The sequence below is a fragment of the Orussus abietinus genome, unplaced genomic scaffold (assembly GCF_000612105.2).
Source record: "Orussus abietinus isolate OABI.00-Male unplaced genomic scaffold, Oabi_2.0 scaffold19, whole genome shotgun sequence".
Taxonomy (NCBI): Eukaryota; Metazoa; Arthropoda; class Insecta; order Hymenoptera; family Orussidae; genus Orussus; species Orussus abietinus.
Genome location: NW_019395981.1, coordinates 1,706,190 through 1,721,998, shown reverse-complemented (window position 1 = coordinate 1,721,998; position 15,809 = coordinate 1,706,190). Strand labels below are relative to the sequence as shown.

At 46.6% G+C, this 15,809-nt stretch overlaps 1 protein-coding gene across 1 annotated transcript; it reads right to left on the bottom strand.

Moving 5' to 3' along the window:
* Positions 1 to 12,036: 12,036 nt before the first annotated feature.
* Positions 12,037 to 12,614, bottom strand: LOC105699624. The gene is made up of 2 exons (XM_012424763.1): positions 12,609 to 12,614; positions 12,037 to 12,429 (listed from the first exon to the last, which is right to left on the bottom strand). The coding sequence occupies exons 1-2, from the start codon at positions 12,612 to 12,614 to the stop codon at positions 12,037 to 12,039; spliced, it is 399 nt and encodes a 132-aa protein (XP_012280186.1).
* Positions 12,615 to 15,809: the final 3,195 nt, after the last annotated feature.

Sequence of the window (15,809 nt, the reverse complement as noted above, 5' to 3'; positions counted from 1 at the left end):
CCATGGCGTGTATGAAGCTTTATGATCCCACCTTCGAACAAAGAGAATTAATCTGATTTGATTGGGTGCGATTTACTGAGATCAAGATCATGAAATCCTTACGTGGGCGATGTAGTGTGCGAAATAATTTACAATTAAATCGTCTCTTCGATGTGTTCAATTTATTTCCGATTTTCTATTCAATGGCCGAAGCGTTTCGAGGGCGTGTCTACGATGTATAGTCTATCTCAAGGAACGTGACGGCAAAGCCTTCAACTTTTTCAGGGTCTTTTTTCTGTGGGCTAGAAGAACGTCGTTTTTATATCCCAACATCGTCATCTCACGCCGCAAGGACACCTTTTCAAGATCCTCTAATGGCGTTGGCATAAGCGGGTCCTGGAAAAGGCACCTTGTCGGTGCTCACGTTTCATGGCATTGCCAACACATTTTTGATACAGGTCTCGTAACATTTTACGGAGTCACGAGGTTAAAGCTTCGTCGCGACGACGAGGGATTTTTAAATCCTTCCATTCAGGGGCGTACATCCTGATAAATGAATAATCAGTTTCGTTAACCCTTCGCATTGTGTATATCCCGTAGTAAAAATCGAAACCAAGAAATATTTCTTCGTACGGTATCAAAAAGACATATTTTTGATTCAAAGAATTTGGCCGAAATCAGATGCCACAATTGCGAAGAAACGTCGGGTCCGGTTTATTGGATTTTAATCGAGTAAAAGGATTATTCCTTGAATGAAAAATATATTTCTTTGGGATCATTCAAGAAAATATGTTCTTTGGGGTAATTTAAGTTTTTCTTCAGGGTGGTAACGACGCCGATTGGAGTATCTCGAATTTCCCAGCGAGTGGCTTGGGGAGGAAGGACGGACCGCAGTTTCCGAGGATCCGCAAAAGGACCCGCGACGGGATTTTCGCTAAGTCGCGGAATCGCGAGGAGGTGGATTCGAGGTCGCCTCGAATCACCAGGAGAAGGAGAAGGTGCGGCCTGGTGCGATAAATTGGCATCGTTACGCGGAAGTCAGGGAAGGTTACCCGGAATCGAGCGAGAGGGAAGAACGACTTCCTCTTTTCGGTTCCGTTTGCTTCTACCCCGGAAGGGGAGGAGAACATTCGGCCATTCGAGTCCCGAATTCGCCAGAGGCGACGCAATCGTAACGTCGCATTGACGAGAGTCCCCCGTGTCCTCGATCGACGGACGGAGCTTCCCCGAGGGCTCCTCAACGTCGACGGATCGGACCCCATTGTCCGAGGCTTCCTCGAGGAACGGAACTGTTCCAACTTTTACCACGGAACTCGGATCGTTCGGTCCTCCCAGGCCCGGGGGCTAATTTCGGAAATTATGCGACGAAAAGTGACCTAAGTTACCGCAAACTCTCGCTCGAGTGAACTCGACCGAGCACGAGTTATCCTCCCTGTTTTCGGCAAGCCTTGGACGGAGGAACCGAGTTCGTTTGTCTCCGTTTTTGGATTCCGGGCGGATAACTTCGAACTAATGGTATTTTGTAGAGTCAACAATCCGCGACGATCCAGGCGGTCACCCATCCAAGTGTTGACCACGGGCCAACGTCGGTTAACTTCGATGATTTCTTCGGAACTTTTTAATGCTGCTTTTGACTTCCATGGAAGATGAACTTCTAAAAAATATAATAGATTTCCAGAATATGCGGTGATCTCTTGAGAATCTTTCATGCCTTCAGACTTCATTCAAAGGAACGTGAATTCTTACAATTTCCTTCTTTTTCCATAATTTATAAAACATTCGAGGAGGGAGTTTATATCGCTGAATGCGCTTTCAACGCAACGCGAGCGTTGATTCGATCTTGACTAAGGAGAAGAAAAGGAGGAGAGCAGAAGGAAGGACTCGATCGGTCGAGTGGACGTCCTTCCCGAGTTTGAGTAAGTTCGTCAAGATTCGGCGTCGAGATTTCGACGGAGCTTCTCTCCTGTTTTTCGCCAGGATATTCGAAAGGAGTGCGAGGGGGTATCCGAGGGAACGCGAAACCGGGGAACGAGAAAGAGAATTTCAAGCAGTGGCGCATCGACCGTGTCTGCTTGGAATTTTCACTTTAAGCGTGACATGACGCGGAATAACGATGTTACGGGGAAGAAGTAACGGCGGGACGAGCGAGTCGCACCGTTTCAACGTGCCCGTTGTTTTCCTTCCGGGAGGCGTCGAGGCGATCGGGTTTCGAACTCGACGAGGAGTTCGACTCTCGCCGGAAGTGCGAATTCCCGGATTCGGTTTTTCCGCTTTAACGGGTTAGGCAGAATTGGCGCAGATATAGGTCGTTGGATGTCGCCCGGCGTCAACGCCGCATGAATCGGGCGAACCTCGCGAGACTCTCGTCGACGAAAGTAGGATCGGCTTCAGGATTCGGGTCGAATGCTCCGTGCTTCGATTAACGAGGCAAATTGCCGATGACGCGAATCGGGAATACTTGAAGCGTTTCTATCGATTTGTATTCCCGGAGCCGTATCGGGAGCTCGCGAGGTATTTGGCCCTGGGTTAAGTCGACCTCGCGCTTCCGTCCTGTTGCTTCGATAGCGCGAGCGGACGCGAATCGATCGATCGAAGCGCCTACGAGAATGGCCCGTTCAAGGTGTTAACCATTCGAGCGGACTAGACGGTGAAAATCCGTGTTGATATATCCATTGTACAGGCATTAATCGTCACGATGCCCGCCGATCTTATGCGGAACTTCGTATTATTCTATATGATAGTAGTCCCCTGTCATATATTCTATATAACAGGATACGATAGGAACTGAGAGTGCAACGAAAATTGAAATGTTTATTTCTTGATATTCTACAGTTAATTAGTATGAATTTTCGTGCGTCGACGTCGAGATAATTTCCGGAAGACGTTTTAATTGGCACCGGTGAGTTTTCTGGGTTGACTTTTTTACATTTCAAGTGCGATAAAAATGAGAAAAGGGGCTGAGGTTCCAACGCGTTTGACGGCCATTTTCTTTACCGAGGGTCCTTGCGCCGGAAGTCCGCACCGAATCAAATGGCGAAATTTCTCGAAAAAGAGAAAAAAATGAGCTTCGAGTTATCGGCCACCGTTGGGAAGACTCCGTCATGGAGACCTCTCGTTTCGTGGAGGGTGTATAAAAATGTAAAACCTAACAAAATTCCAGTGCAATGAATAAAGTACGGTCTGCTGATACATCTCGACGGCGCACCTGAATCCGACGCTCGCATCTAAGTACACGTCGAAGTGCCCCTCGTAAGCCTGACCACGTTAACGTTGCAATTATGCATGTTTGGAGAAGACGCTTGGCGATATCATGAAGGAAACCTGCAGGCATCAGCAATTCGTTTGCTTTCCACATCCAGCCAAGGTGCGGTCCGTATTTGCGGAGGATTTTCTAACAACGTAATAATGTTCCCTCGAGTGAGATTAACGCATGACTTCCGTTACCTCGAGCTCGAAACGGACGGATTTTGTTGAAACGTTGACCGAGCGTTCGTTATCCGTAGGGTACTCGTTGTGGTGGATTTTTCTTGAGACAGTGGAAATATTTTTCTATTATTTTCAGGTATTTTTCGGGGCGTTTCTGATCGGTTTCTTTTGTGCCAGAGACAGAAAAGGTAGGAAAAGCCACGCGGGAAATGAAGAGCCTGAATTGCAAGGTTCTAGAGGAGTGATGTGGCCACCGTGGACCCCGATACCCTATGATTATCGGGACGTTAACATAACCACAAACACCAGCGTCGGATTGATGGTCTACCTTAGTGATCAGCTGTTTAGGACGAGTGTGGGAGTGGACAAGGAAAAGGACGAGGAGGAGAGGGAAGAAAAATTGCAATTGAAGTACCCCGTCCATTACAATTACGCGTCCATGAGGAAAGAGTACAAGCTGTAGTTATACGTAATACAGGTTAAAAGGACTCTTAGAAGAATGTAAGAAATGTACGAAACGTAGGGACCTTGCGACCATCGATTAAAGATGCAGATGTCATGACAATATTTCGTTATTTTAAGAGAGTCGCGAAAACCAAGCGCGTGATATCGCTGGAGAAATGTATTAACGTAGTTTAACGTAATTAAAACGGTGGGTACTCGTACCTCGACCTAACGCAACGATGTCGAAAACGTTAAACAGGGCACGCACGTGCGTGACCGAATGCGCGTTTATCGCGTTTCCGTTCCTCCGGGCTCGGAAAGATTTAATTTTTCCTCCTCGTTGTGTGAGTGGCCAGCCCGTGATGGATGTCGAGGTGCGACGTTGAGTAGAACCTTTTAACGTCGTTTTTTCATTCCGGCCGTACGAGCAGGTGCGTTTAATGGCGGTGTCATCTATGAAATTATGGAAGCCCGGGACCGCGTCGGAAACACCGGTTATGCTGGAAGGGGTTTAACGGGACGAAACGCTGGAAAATCGGAAACATTTTCGAGATTCAAAATCGCGGAGAAATAGAGGAAAGGTTGAGCGATAACAATTTTTTATCAGAGCTCCGTTCGCTTTCAGTCCGCATTTCTTTCTTCCACCTTCCAACGCGTAGCGTCACGGGCTGCCCTCTTCGTTTCCGTTCGCAATTATTTCCTCGAGTGTTCCGTCACGTATTAATAACGTTCTCGCGGGCTCCCGGAAATGCGTTATTTGGGTAATTTACTAAACGCGCACCCAGTCCACGTGGCGTTAACTAACGACCACTCGGTCCGCAATTTGGCCGGCGTTAAGTCGGACCGCGCGGTAACGCACCGCCGCATTAGTTGACATCTATTTAAAACGGGGTTGAATGCTGACAAAGAGCCGCAGGCTGGCACTAAATTCCCGAGTTGAAAGATTAAATGGGACCCGTAATTCACGGCTACGAGGATAACGGGGATATCATGGCGATTTACGTCGTTCGTATTTCGCCGCGAGTATCGACGCCACATCGACACCTTCGACTCCTTTCAGCACCTTCGACCTCTTTTCGTCGAAGAGACCAAGGAGGACTTCGGGTGTTCAAATGACGGAGTTCGAGCCCCATGAAGAAGCTTCTGGTCGGAAAAGACCACTCCCAAGAGGATGACACGATGTTCTTAGAGAGATTGCCCTTATTGGCATGGGGTAGATAATAACATTAGAGGGACATCGAGCTAAGGTCCTAGTCCCGTTCGAGGACCTTCCTTTCCTTGATTCCTTGATCGAATGAACTTGAGGCAGTCTCCACGGGGCCGGAAGAATCGTTTCTCCCCGAGGAATCGAGCAGGGCGGTTTCGTGCACGAAACGGAAACGTCGTCGGTCGACGTTATCGATCAGCGGCCATTGGACGGCCGGTCGTGTTTTCGAGCGTCTTTCGAGCCGGCGTCATCGACGTCGCTTTGGACATTTGAATCACTAATCTAAGAAGAAACCGATGGACCATAAACTAAAATTTTAGACTAGCTATCCTACGTTGCTGCGTTCTCCCCGCAATCTCGTGTTATAGATCAGCGACAGCCAAAGGGTACATGCGGCGATTTTGTGAAATGCGACTAAACGCAGGTCAAAAGTGGAAAAATCAATGGGAATATCAATGCAAATTGTCAGACGCCGCTGTTTAAGGGTGCAGATATTGAAAATGACGGTAACAGGTGCGGTTGACTTCTAGCTGATTTTATATCCGCTTGCGTTTTGCTTATTTCCAGCAAACAAGATGGCCGCCTCTCTTCTTTCGCGCCTTGAACTCTCCCGTGCAGGGAAACCGTCTAATCCTTTCATTCGAGGCTCGGACTCCCAGGACGGGACAGGGGACTTCTTTTCGAAAACTCGGATCGCAGGTTTCACGGAAGTTCGACCGCCAAAGTGCGGCGGACGCGGAAAATGTCCCGAGGCCATGGATCGAGGGACCTAGACCGCCTCAAAGCGCTCCCATCGAGTTCCACCGTCTTTGCTCCCGCCCTTTTCTTGCCTCGCTTAATACCCGGAGTGCCGCTCGGGTTTCGTAATATTTATTTGCACGGAACTCCGACCTTCGAGGGGGCCTCCGGTTTTCGCGCCGGCGCGAAAGCTGCAGAGGCAATCGCGGCTCGAGCAACGCATTCCTCTTATTTACTCGATTCGCGCATTACCGGCCGACTCGCTCGGCGTTTGGCCCGATAGTTGGAAACCCATTAACGGGGTGCCGGACCGTGTTTGACCGTATGGACGGATCGTGACAAATGGGTGGGACTGGACCACCGGCGGAACGGCCCCAGATCCCGCGTTATCTGGTGCGGTTCGATCGGGAACGTCCGACGGAAACTCCTTGCCGAGCCTCTGGAGCCTCTCCAGCTGGAAGTCCTCGTTATTTTAAAAAAAAAAGAATTTCAGACACCTCCAGTCCTATTTCTTAGGGCGGTTCATCCCCTCCTGAAAGCGCAAAACATCCCCCATGAAGTTCGCCGGCATCGCAGGCCCTCATCGAAAATGCGGGAAAATATGAAAGCATGATAAAATATTTACCAACTACAGAAAGAGCCACAAACCTCGAGTAAAAAAATTTTCTGGACGGCGGAAATCTCTGGAAAATTCCCTAAAAGGAAGCGGTATGTAGTGTATTAGATAGAATTTGATGATTAGTATATAATTTCTGTAATTTTCTGGGCTTAGTTGAGGGTATCGCAGGGAAGCCCTCGAAAAGTGACGAGATTGCCCGGTGACTTGAACGCCGGGTTTCCGGCAAAGCGGGCTCCGATCTCCACCTGGGAGCTTCCCTCTAGAAAGGGGGAGGACCTCCTCTTGGGATTCGATTGTTAGGTAAATTTAGCGAGACTTTGTCGCGGTGAAGACGACGTTCCGGTTGGCGTGTGTTCGGATCGATCGGTCGTAGGAAACCGCCGTATCGCGTAGTGTAATTAAACGATTCGAGGACCGAGGGCGGAATTCGGCGTTAAATTTCCCGATTTTATTCCCGAGCCGAGTTTCGGGGAGGAGGCCTCCCCAGGGAGCGTCGCGATTCGGAACGGGTCAAAGTAGACGCGAATTCGCAGGCGACGAGTGGAATTAATTGGCGAGGGTGAGGGTTCCCGACTTGGATTCAAAATTCGGATTCGGAGTGGAGGACGTCTGAAAGGGTCGGCGGTATCGATCTCTGACAGGTTAAAGTGGCCCTGCATCCGAGGGACGGCCTTCGAGGTAGCAGTCACTTTGCGGAGGAGTCCCCCGCCATTTTCTATCGTATTAGCTGTCGGATGCAGACCCACCAGCCGATCTTCCCCGTGCAAATAATCTCGACGCTTAAACTAGCTCGCGTTTCCAGACACGAGGCGAACGGGGGTGGATTTCGTTCCATGAGCGCGCGAGTAAACGCACGCCTGCGGTTAAAGAAATTTCTCAGGATTTCTCGCCGGTCCTCTGGACTCTCCCATAATCTCTCGGCACGATTTCGCGAAAATTCCCTCCGTGGGAATGATATCAAATTACGAGCTCGAGGGGTCGAACGTACTCGGGGATTTTCGTAATCCTCGTGTGCGAACTCTGCACGCCGCTCGATCTTCCCCGGCGTGTAAGACAACCGATGACGTTAAATCGTTACTCGGTACGCTTCAACTAGCCTGGTAGTTGTAGCGTACCGAGGGCTGTAGTAATTTCAGGGAGATAAATCGACAATCGACTCGTGGTAGAGCGACCCACGAGTTCGAATTTTCCCTCTCGTCCACTCGCGTGAGAAGAACTCGCGGATGCGAGTCGACCGAACGCGATAATCGAGATATTTGCTTTACCCGAGGTACGTGCTCTTTGACTTCGTCCGCGGTGCAAAGAGACGCTCCCGGAAGAACAATGGCACGTTTAATTAATTTGCACCGGAAAAAGCGAGAGGGCGACGGCGAGAGCCGTCGTGAGATCGTTACTCGAGCAGAAGGAATCAACAAAGTGGAGAGGGTCCGACAATCAAAGGGTTGAACCGAAAGAATACCGGAGGAAATCGGGGGAAGGAAGTCGGGGAGGAAACGAGGAGGGAAATAAAGGGACAGAGCCCGTACGTGGCACGTGGGACCGCAAGGGGAAAGAGCTAGTTAGCTCAAATAAATTACGTCCACTTGGAACGGGACGTCTTTGCGATTTATTGCAGCCACGTAAGAGCTAGTCTGGTCGAGAACTGGACCGGAAGAGGCTGGGTAAAAAATCATTTTCGACGAAATAAATGTCTCGGTGCGACAAAGTGGCGCGAGGATATCTTCTTCCCCTGTATGGGATCGTCGATGCATTTCTGGATACATATCGAGGAATGACGCACGGTATGCACGTTTATTATTTGTAGCTCGTTAGTTGGCCGCCCAAATATGACGTAAGGTGACGTAGAAGATCGTGCATGAGTTTATTCAAGCAAGGGTACAAGGACGCATTTATTACCGAGGCGACGAAAGGCTACGTAGCGCCTCAAGAAGGGTTTCTCGCGAATTGAAATTCATGAGTTATGACTCCTGGTAGTCCCCGCGATCCTGGCGTTCTCGTAAATGGATCCGATTTCGATGAGTTATCGTCCCGAGTGACTGGGACCCGGAGCATACAGAATTTCCCATAATTTACCGTGTAATCGAAGTACGCCGTTGCGTGGAACGTCGATCTTCGGCCGTTCTCGGGCTGCTCTAATTGCGTTTATGAAAAACGATCGATTAACCATTTTGTCACCTCACCGGGTCAGGTTCAGGCTCTCGGGACCGTGAATAGTCGATGCACGTAAAAGTGAAGGTTGACGGGCCCGAAATGTCGGTTTTCCCTTGGTCGAGGTAAAATCATGGAATAAAACCCGAATCACCCTCTTGATCGACCCCCCTGAGTTATGTCGGCCTCACATGTGACGATAAGTCGTAGCGATTTGTAATCGGGCCAGTTAACTTCGGAGTTTTCCATGGAGACGTCAGCCACATGTCGATTAAATCTGGAGAGATTGGATTCTACAGATTTATCGAAATAATTGAATATTTTGTGTGTGGCTTTCCTGTCTAGGACGACTCTTCCTTTCCCTGCAAGACTTTCGTCGCTTTGCTACAAGATATTAAAGATTCCCCGGTGATCGAATTCTTGTTAGGGATGCCTTTTGATCTCTCCAGCTTTTTCCAGTTTCCAGCGTTGGCCAGATTTGATAGGACTTTACGATCTCGGTGGTCTTTTCCCCTGGGCATTTGCCGCTTGGCGCAGTTCCAATCCGCATAATCTCTCCGGAGTGGAAACGGAGGAAGAAGAAACGTGCCACCGAAAATGTGAAACTCGATCGTGCGGTTCTCGGCTCCGCCAAGAATTCCAGAGTTTTCAAGAAAACGGGCCCAAGGTCCGATCCCAAGGAAATTCCCTTCGCTTTTTTTCCTCGTTATTAATTTCTGCCATTACTCTCCGTTCCTATGAAATCGTTACTCGACATACTGCTGAACGCGCAATGGGCTCTTGATATTTCTTTACACCCACCATGAAGACTTTCACCGTTTTACGGAGGTACGGTCGATGAAAGTGTAATAACCGAGGATTTAGTGACGCTCCTGGCCCATGTTTTCTTTTTATCAAACAGCCGTGTTCGCGAAAATATTATGTTCCTCGTTATCCCGTCTCGTTTTATGCCCGTTATTACAGCCGTCGCAATTCCAGTGACAATCCGGTCAATAAGCGAGAGCTCGCAACTGTGAGCGCCCTGTAGACGTCTGTTTCGAATGAAAATTTACACGGAGCTAATTATTCCTTATACATGGGGGAATAATATTTCGGTACAAGTTAGGCGCACTTAAGGTAAATGTACCAGAGGCCAACCACCTCTCAGTCGCCGAACATCCCTTCAAATAATTCCCTTTATTAAGCATTTCATGAATGTAACTGCAATCGTAAAAATTGAAAGAGGACCGTCGATATTTAATTGAAGTATAGGGAAATTCTCGATTACCATTCTGCGTGGATTACAATCTAATCTTAGGTGTTTATGTAGGTCTGCACATTACGGGGATTGTTTCAAAGTATTCCTTATGCAAGATACTAAGGAAGGAGGAAAGCTTTTCAGTACTTACCGTTTAGCTTTTACGTCTTTTTGGAAAAAGTTACGGCTTATCTTGTTCAGGGAGAAATACAGTATCCGATGCAGCCGTTTATTTTCGTGCAAAACTAGATTTAGCGCTATGATGTTCGCGTTCTGTTATCGGGACAGACAGAACATACGATATGCCTATATCGGAACGCTGTTCGAATACCTCCGGACGTGCGTAGTGGAGTAGTCCTAGTAACCAAACATTGCATGATTCCGTATTGGGATCGCTGTTCTACGCAGTTCTAATTAAATGAAATTAAATAATTGCCGTTGATTGTCGATCGTAATGTTATACGCTGGGATGTGGCTCTTCAGGATAAATGTGCATTGCCTGCACCTAGGGAGCAGCAATGCCCATTGCCCGGAGAAAAAAACCAGACCCCGCCGAATACAATGAAGGCCCTATTCATAGTCATACCAATAATCAGTATTTTTCTTAGTTTGCATTGATTTTGTTACTCTGTTTATTCTCTTCCTTTTTTTGAACGACCGAGTGTTAGTATCACCCGACCGCGACCGCCATCATCCCTCGGATAACATTACATAAAATATTACCTGAAAAACAGCTCGGTAAATCCTCTTTGTTGATAACACATGTTTAATAGACGTCGTAGCATATGCAATATGTATTAGAAAAGTTGATTATTTTATTAATTTACGGGATACATTGCTTTGCAGGTCTGTTTTTTGTAGAGGTGCTAACCGAATTGTATGCTAAATCTTCATCGGAATCTGAACGGAGTTTTAGGTGTTCGATATTGGTTCACTTACCTTAGTGACGTTTAATTTGGTGACGTTCTAGGAATCTTTCGAAGAGCGTTGAATGGTAAGGAAATTGACCCGTCGTGGTTAGTCGTTAGCAGTAAGGAATATTGCACCCGTCGCGACGGCTCACGTCATGTCGGATTAGAATCGGGTACATGTACAAGTTCTACGTGTATATGAACGTGACGTATTTGGTAATTTGGATCTAGTCACTAGTTTCGACGTAGAATATTCCGAATACGCAACACGGGACGCCAGAGTGTACTGAATACAAATTGCTTCCATTGCCAATTCCTTAAAAAACGCTTTCGAACGTCCCAATCCCATTGAGAGTTTCCAGTTTTCGTAATATTTACTCTGGTACACTGTATATTTCACTTGATGCTATTTTCCTTCGGTACATTTAAACCGGCGCACATTGAATTAGGAGCTTCTATGTGCGAGAAAAACTGACAAGGGCGCGGAGGTGGGGGGAGATGTCATTTTCATAATTACCCTGGAACAGGAATATAATTGAAAACCGTGTTCCAGCGGTTACGGATGCGGAATAGCTGCGGCACTGGCTCGTTTGTGGACGTAACGATCGAAAAATGAATAACGGACGCGTTAACATAAAGGCTCCCATTGCGTTATCACAACGTGTGGTTACGCCGGCATTTAATCAGCGATGCGTTTTCTGCATCATTAAACTAACAATTTTTTAAATTCTTTCGCTCAAGTACATCTCGTGAAAAATCAGGCTGGGTAAATCACGCGAAAGCAAAAGTACTGAAAACTGAAAATTCCCACTTTAAATTTAGGCTTTTAGATTTTTTTTCCTCGTTTGTAGACGTAACGATCGAAACATTAATAACGCATTCGTTAACATAAAGGCTCTCATTGCGTTACGAGAACGTGTGGTTACGTGATCGTCGGTACTCCATCATAAATTAACAATTTTTTAATTCCTTCCCTCGAGTAATTCTGAAAAATCAGGCTGAATAAGTCAAAAGTGGTGAAGAGAATTTCCATTTTAAAACCGAGGAGTTAGCTGTACTATAATCCTGAAAAACGAGTGTATTTTACTCGAGCCGTCTCTACGTTTATCATTTACGCGAATATAAAAATAAAGTAGTAAAAAACTCAGATCCCAATGTTAAAGTATTATTACCGTGGTGTAACGAACGTATTTAACAGAACTTTGAATGAAGTGCTGTGTGTATTCTTCTGCAATTGGATGTTCGTGCACATTCGTGGATCTATCCGTGACGAACTAGAGTGCGGAATCGGCGGAGGCCGTAAAAAGTCCTGCCGTAGCGATTGTCCTCACTTGACAATGGCATACGCCGGATGAAACGGGAAGGTGTTGTAGACGTACACGGGTCTGTTGAAAGCGAACGAATTCGCAATGGCCAGCGCAGGATTGACTTCGAATTCCTCCTGAGGGATGTCTGGCTCGGTAGTGGGTTCTCTACTTTTAGGAGTGGTAGTGGTCGTCGTCGATGTCGTGGTTGGCGGAGATCTAGTGGTCGTCGTCGATTCGGGAAGATGATTCGAGACGTCCGGTGGTCCATATTTTTGGAAGCCCGATGGTGGACCATACAGTTGGGATCGAAGTCTCCCATGAGAGAGAGATCGTCCTTCCGGTCGCCATCCTCTCGGTCTATATGGTGCCACGTCGGCTGTAGCGATTCCGATAAGAACGACGCAGAGGATGGTCTAAAATCGAGAGAAAAGAAGAGGTTAGATCCCCAGGGCGAATCTTCGGTGCTCATCTGGATTACCGACTTATTTCATTATGGACAGGAGTGGATATTGTATAAAAAATGTTATCGCCTCTGTAACTTTATATAGCCTTCCATAAAGCTTATGGACGCATTAAAGGACTAGTTTATTACCTTCATCGCGAGAGCCGTATTTCCTTGTACTTCCGAAAGTCTACATATGACTGAAGTTCGTAATTGTTATGCAGACTTTTATACGCGGTCCCACTTGGACGAAAATGGCCCCCTCGACTTCTTGCATACCAAGTATCGATGGACGGATTTCGTTCTACCGACCTTTTGTATTTCACTTTTTATTGCGCAATGTCGTTTACTAACCCGATTTTGGGTTCTCGAGTTCGGATGTATTCTTTTATTTATTTTTTTTTCAATTTCTATTGATACAAGTATCGTCGGAATTTAATATTTAAAAATTAATTCACGGGGATCGCGGAGAAAGGATCACTATAGTATTTCTGGGGATTCTTGTTTGGATGCTATTGTTAATCTCAGTACGTGTACAAGTACTTTGCGCTTTTCTCTTGACTTTGAATCATTAATGCGAGTTGTTCGAGATACGTTCGGAAGTTTATTTGAATTCGGTGGAGTGAAAGGCCGACGATCCTCTTTATAACCAAAGCAGCGCGTGCGGCTTCGTAAGGCGTTACGTACAAGACCGGCGTGATTCGAATTCGTGTTACAATACATGTAATGTTAATAAAGCGATATAGCTTTCGGCCCGCGAACATTCGATAGAGATAGCGAGTAAATTCCCAGGCGATCCTAAAATTACCAAAGGAACATTTCCATAATATATGCAACAATGCCCGGCTGCCAAATACTCGAAACGGCTGAGCTAGAATTTTCTGAATAATTTTCAACCCTGGAAAATATCAATGGATTTCACATTCAAAATAGAAATTTCGACTGCTATAATCATTGTCGAAATAGATTTATCATAGATTCTGACAACCAGCAATGGTACATTTGAACAGGAATCTATAGGTAACCGAAGTTCCTACAGAAGCGCTCCAACCTTATCGACCTCCGCTGAACGACCAACTTTAACTAAACAGAACTTGCGGGGGAAGATCTGAATATTTTTTAGAAACATCATTTCACGTTCCCACTGTCGATAATATATTCTTTGAACCAGTGAGTACGTTTTAAAAGAGTCTTCCACCCTCTACTATACCAACCACTGGGTGGTAAACGAGGGCATCCTTTCGGGTAACTCCCAAAATGGCTCCAAAATCATAGAATCCCTTCTTAGTTTCCACAGGAGGATCTCTACATTTCCTGGCAAGGGTAAAACAGGAATCCGTGGCTTTAACCTCGTCGGTGTATCGATTTCCGGGCCACGGGTTTCCCCAAATAATCATAGGATGGAGTTACTGCTACCTGGAGAAAGTTATCAGATAAGAGGAAGAATCGCGATAAAAGATACAAAAATTAGGGGAAGCGTTTCTCGCTCGAAGGGTGGCATTTTCCCTTCTCTGGCACGTAAGGGTGGTGGACAAGGGTGGCGACTTAGTTGGCTGGACAAACCCATTTCGTTTAAATCGCTAGCCGAAACGGTGGTCCCGTAAACCTGGGAGTAAATGGACCGAGCTTACGTTCGATAGGATGCTGCATGGATGGAGACCAGCTCGAGGAAACCGAACGTGTCGTAACTACTCGAGAGTGCTCAGAAAATATCTCCTTGGGTAGATCGTTAAGGAAATGATTCAATGACCGATCTTTAAGGAAATGATTTAATGACCGATCTTTAAGGAAATTATTTAATGACCGATCTTTAAGGAAATGATTGAATGACCGATCGAACCTTGCCTCGTAGAGCGAAGCGAAAGATAATCCAGATCAATCGCAATTTACCCCGCAATACCGAAACTAGGAAAGTGCCTGAATTTTCACCACCTCTCTGGCGAACCAGGTGTCCGTACGGATCGTTAATTTATGAATCGCGACCAGCTAGATGGGCGTTCTGATTTATACGCTCACCGGACAGGAAGATACGGACTTCCGAACCTACGAAACGCGATGCGGATTTTCGTCTGCATACAGGATGAAAGTTCCCCCGCAGGTGTGGGTGCGCTTTCGAGCAGATTGACTCGCTCAATAATTTACCGTCATTGATACCAATATTGCCGGGCGCAATCGATGCTCTCGGGAAGCGGTATCCGTGAATAAATCTCGCGATCCAAAGCGCGTGGATGAAGCATGCCGCGCCTTAGTCTTGACGTGAAAAAATTAGCTTCGTTCCCCGTACGATCTGCATCGGCGATTAATAGAGGGAGGGAAAAGTGGCATCGATCGAATTTCGATGGAATAAGGAGTTCAACGAAGACCATGGGGTCCTTTAAAAAATCCACTCTCTTGCTCTCCCTTGCTCTCGCGGGCAGACCGGGGAATAATTCGCGCGCCGCATAAACCGCTTTCCCGATAAACTTGCGGGGTTCCCTTTTCGCTCCGTATCGCAGAAGGAGCGAGGAAGGTTCCTTCGGCTCCGAGTGCGGCGCCGAGGAACCTCGTAAGAGAGTTATTCGAAAAATTGCAGACAACCTCGAGCACTCTCGTGCTTCCCGGCGTTTCCCCTAATTTGTTCGCCGAGCGGGGCGGATCATTGCGAGGGTACTCCGGTTGCCATGGGAGTTCGACGGGCGACGCGTTATTTCCCTGTGGCTTTGCAACCGCGTCGGCACGCCGTATCGCGAGCTGTTATCCACGAGGAATTACGAGATCTCGGATGCCTCTTCGAGCTAGAGCCGAGATCCACGGTGGACCACGGGTGTTCCTTTCTACGCGTCAAACGCGCGAAAACTCGGTCCTTACTTGAGGGACTATACTACTGTGAAAAATTACACATTTTTCACAATTTCTTTCTTAAAAAGTACTGCATATAATGGCGCAAACTTTTTTCTCCTCCATGAAAGGTCTAATGTAACAAAATGCAGGACAATTTTTCTTCCTAGTAAAAAATATATATTTATTTATTTATTGTTACAAACGTAGGGTAGTAACAAAAAATTGTTTGTGAAAAGGTGATTGAAGCCCTCCTGGTGATTCTGAAACAAAACATTCAAGAGGATCCTTAATCTGTAAGACCGTCGCTATCGCCCGTATCTCAGTTATTAATTTATATCATAAATTAACAAAATAGCGGCGTTTTTGCAAGTGTTAAAAAAAGTACGTCTTTTTTTGTACTATAATTCAGGCAAAAGTATGAATTAAAATTAAAATTTTACCGTGATTGGAGGTATTTTACTTAACCCAGGGATCCCTACGCTGAGAAAAAAAAAAGATTAGTTGACTGAAAGAAATACATATTGCTGCCTG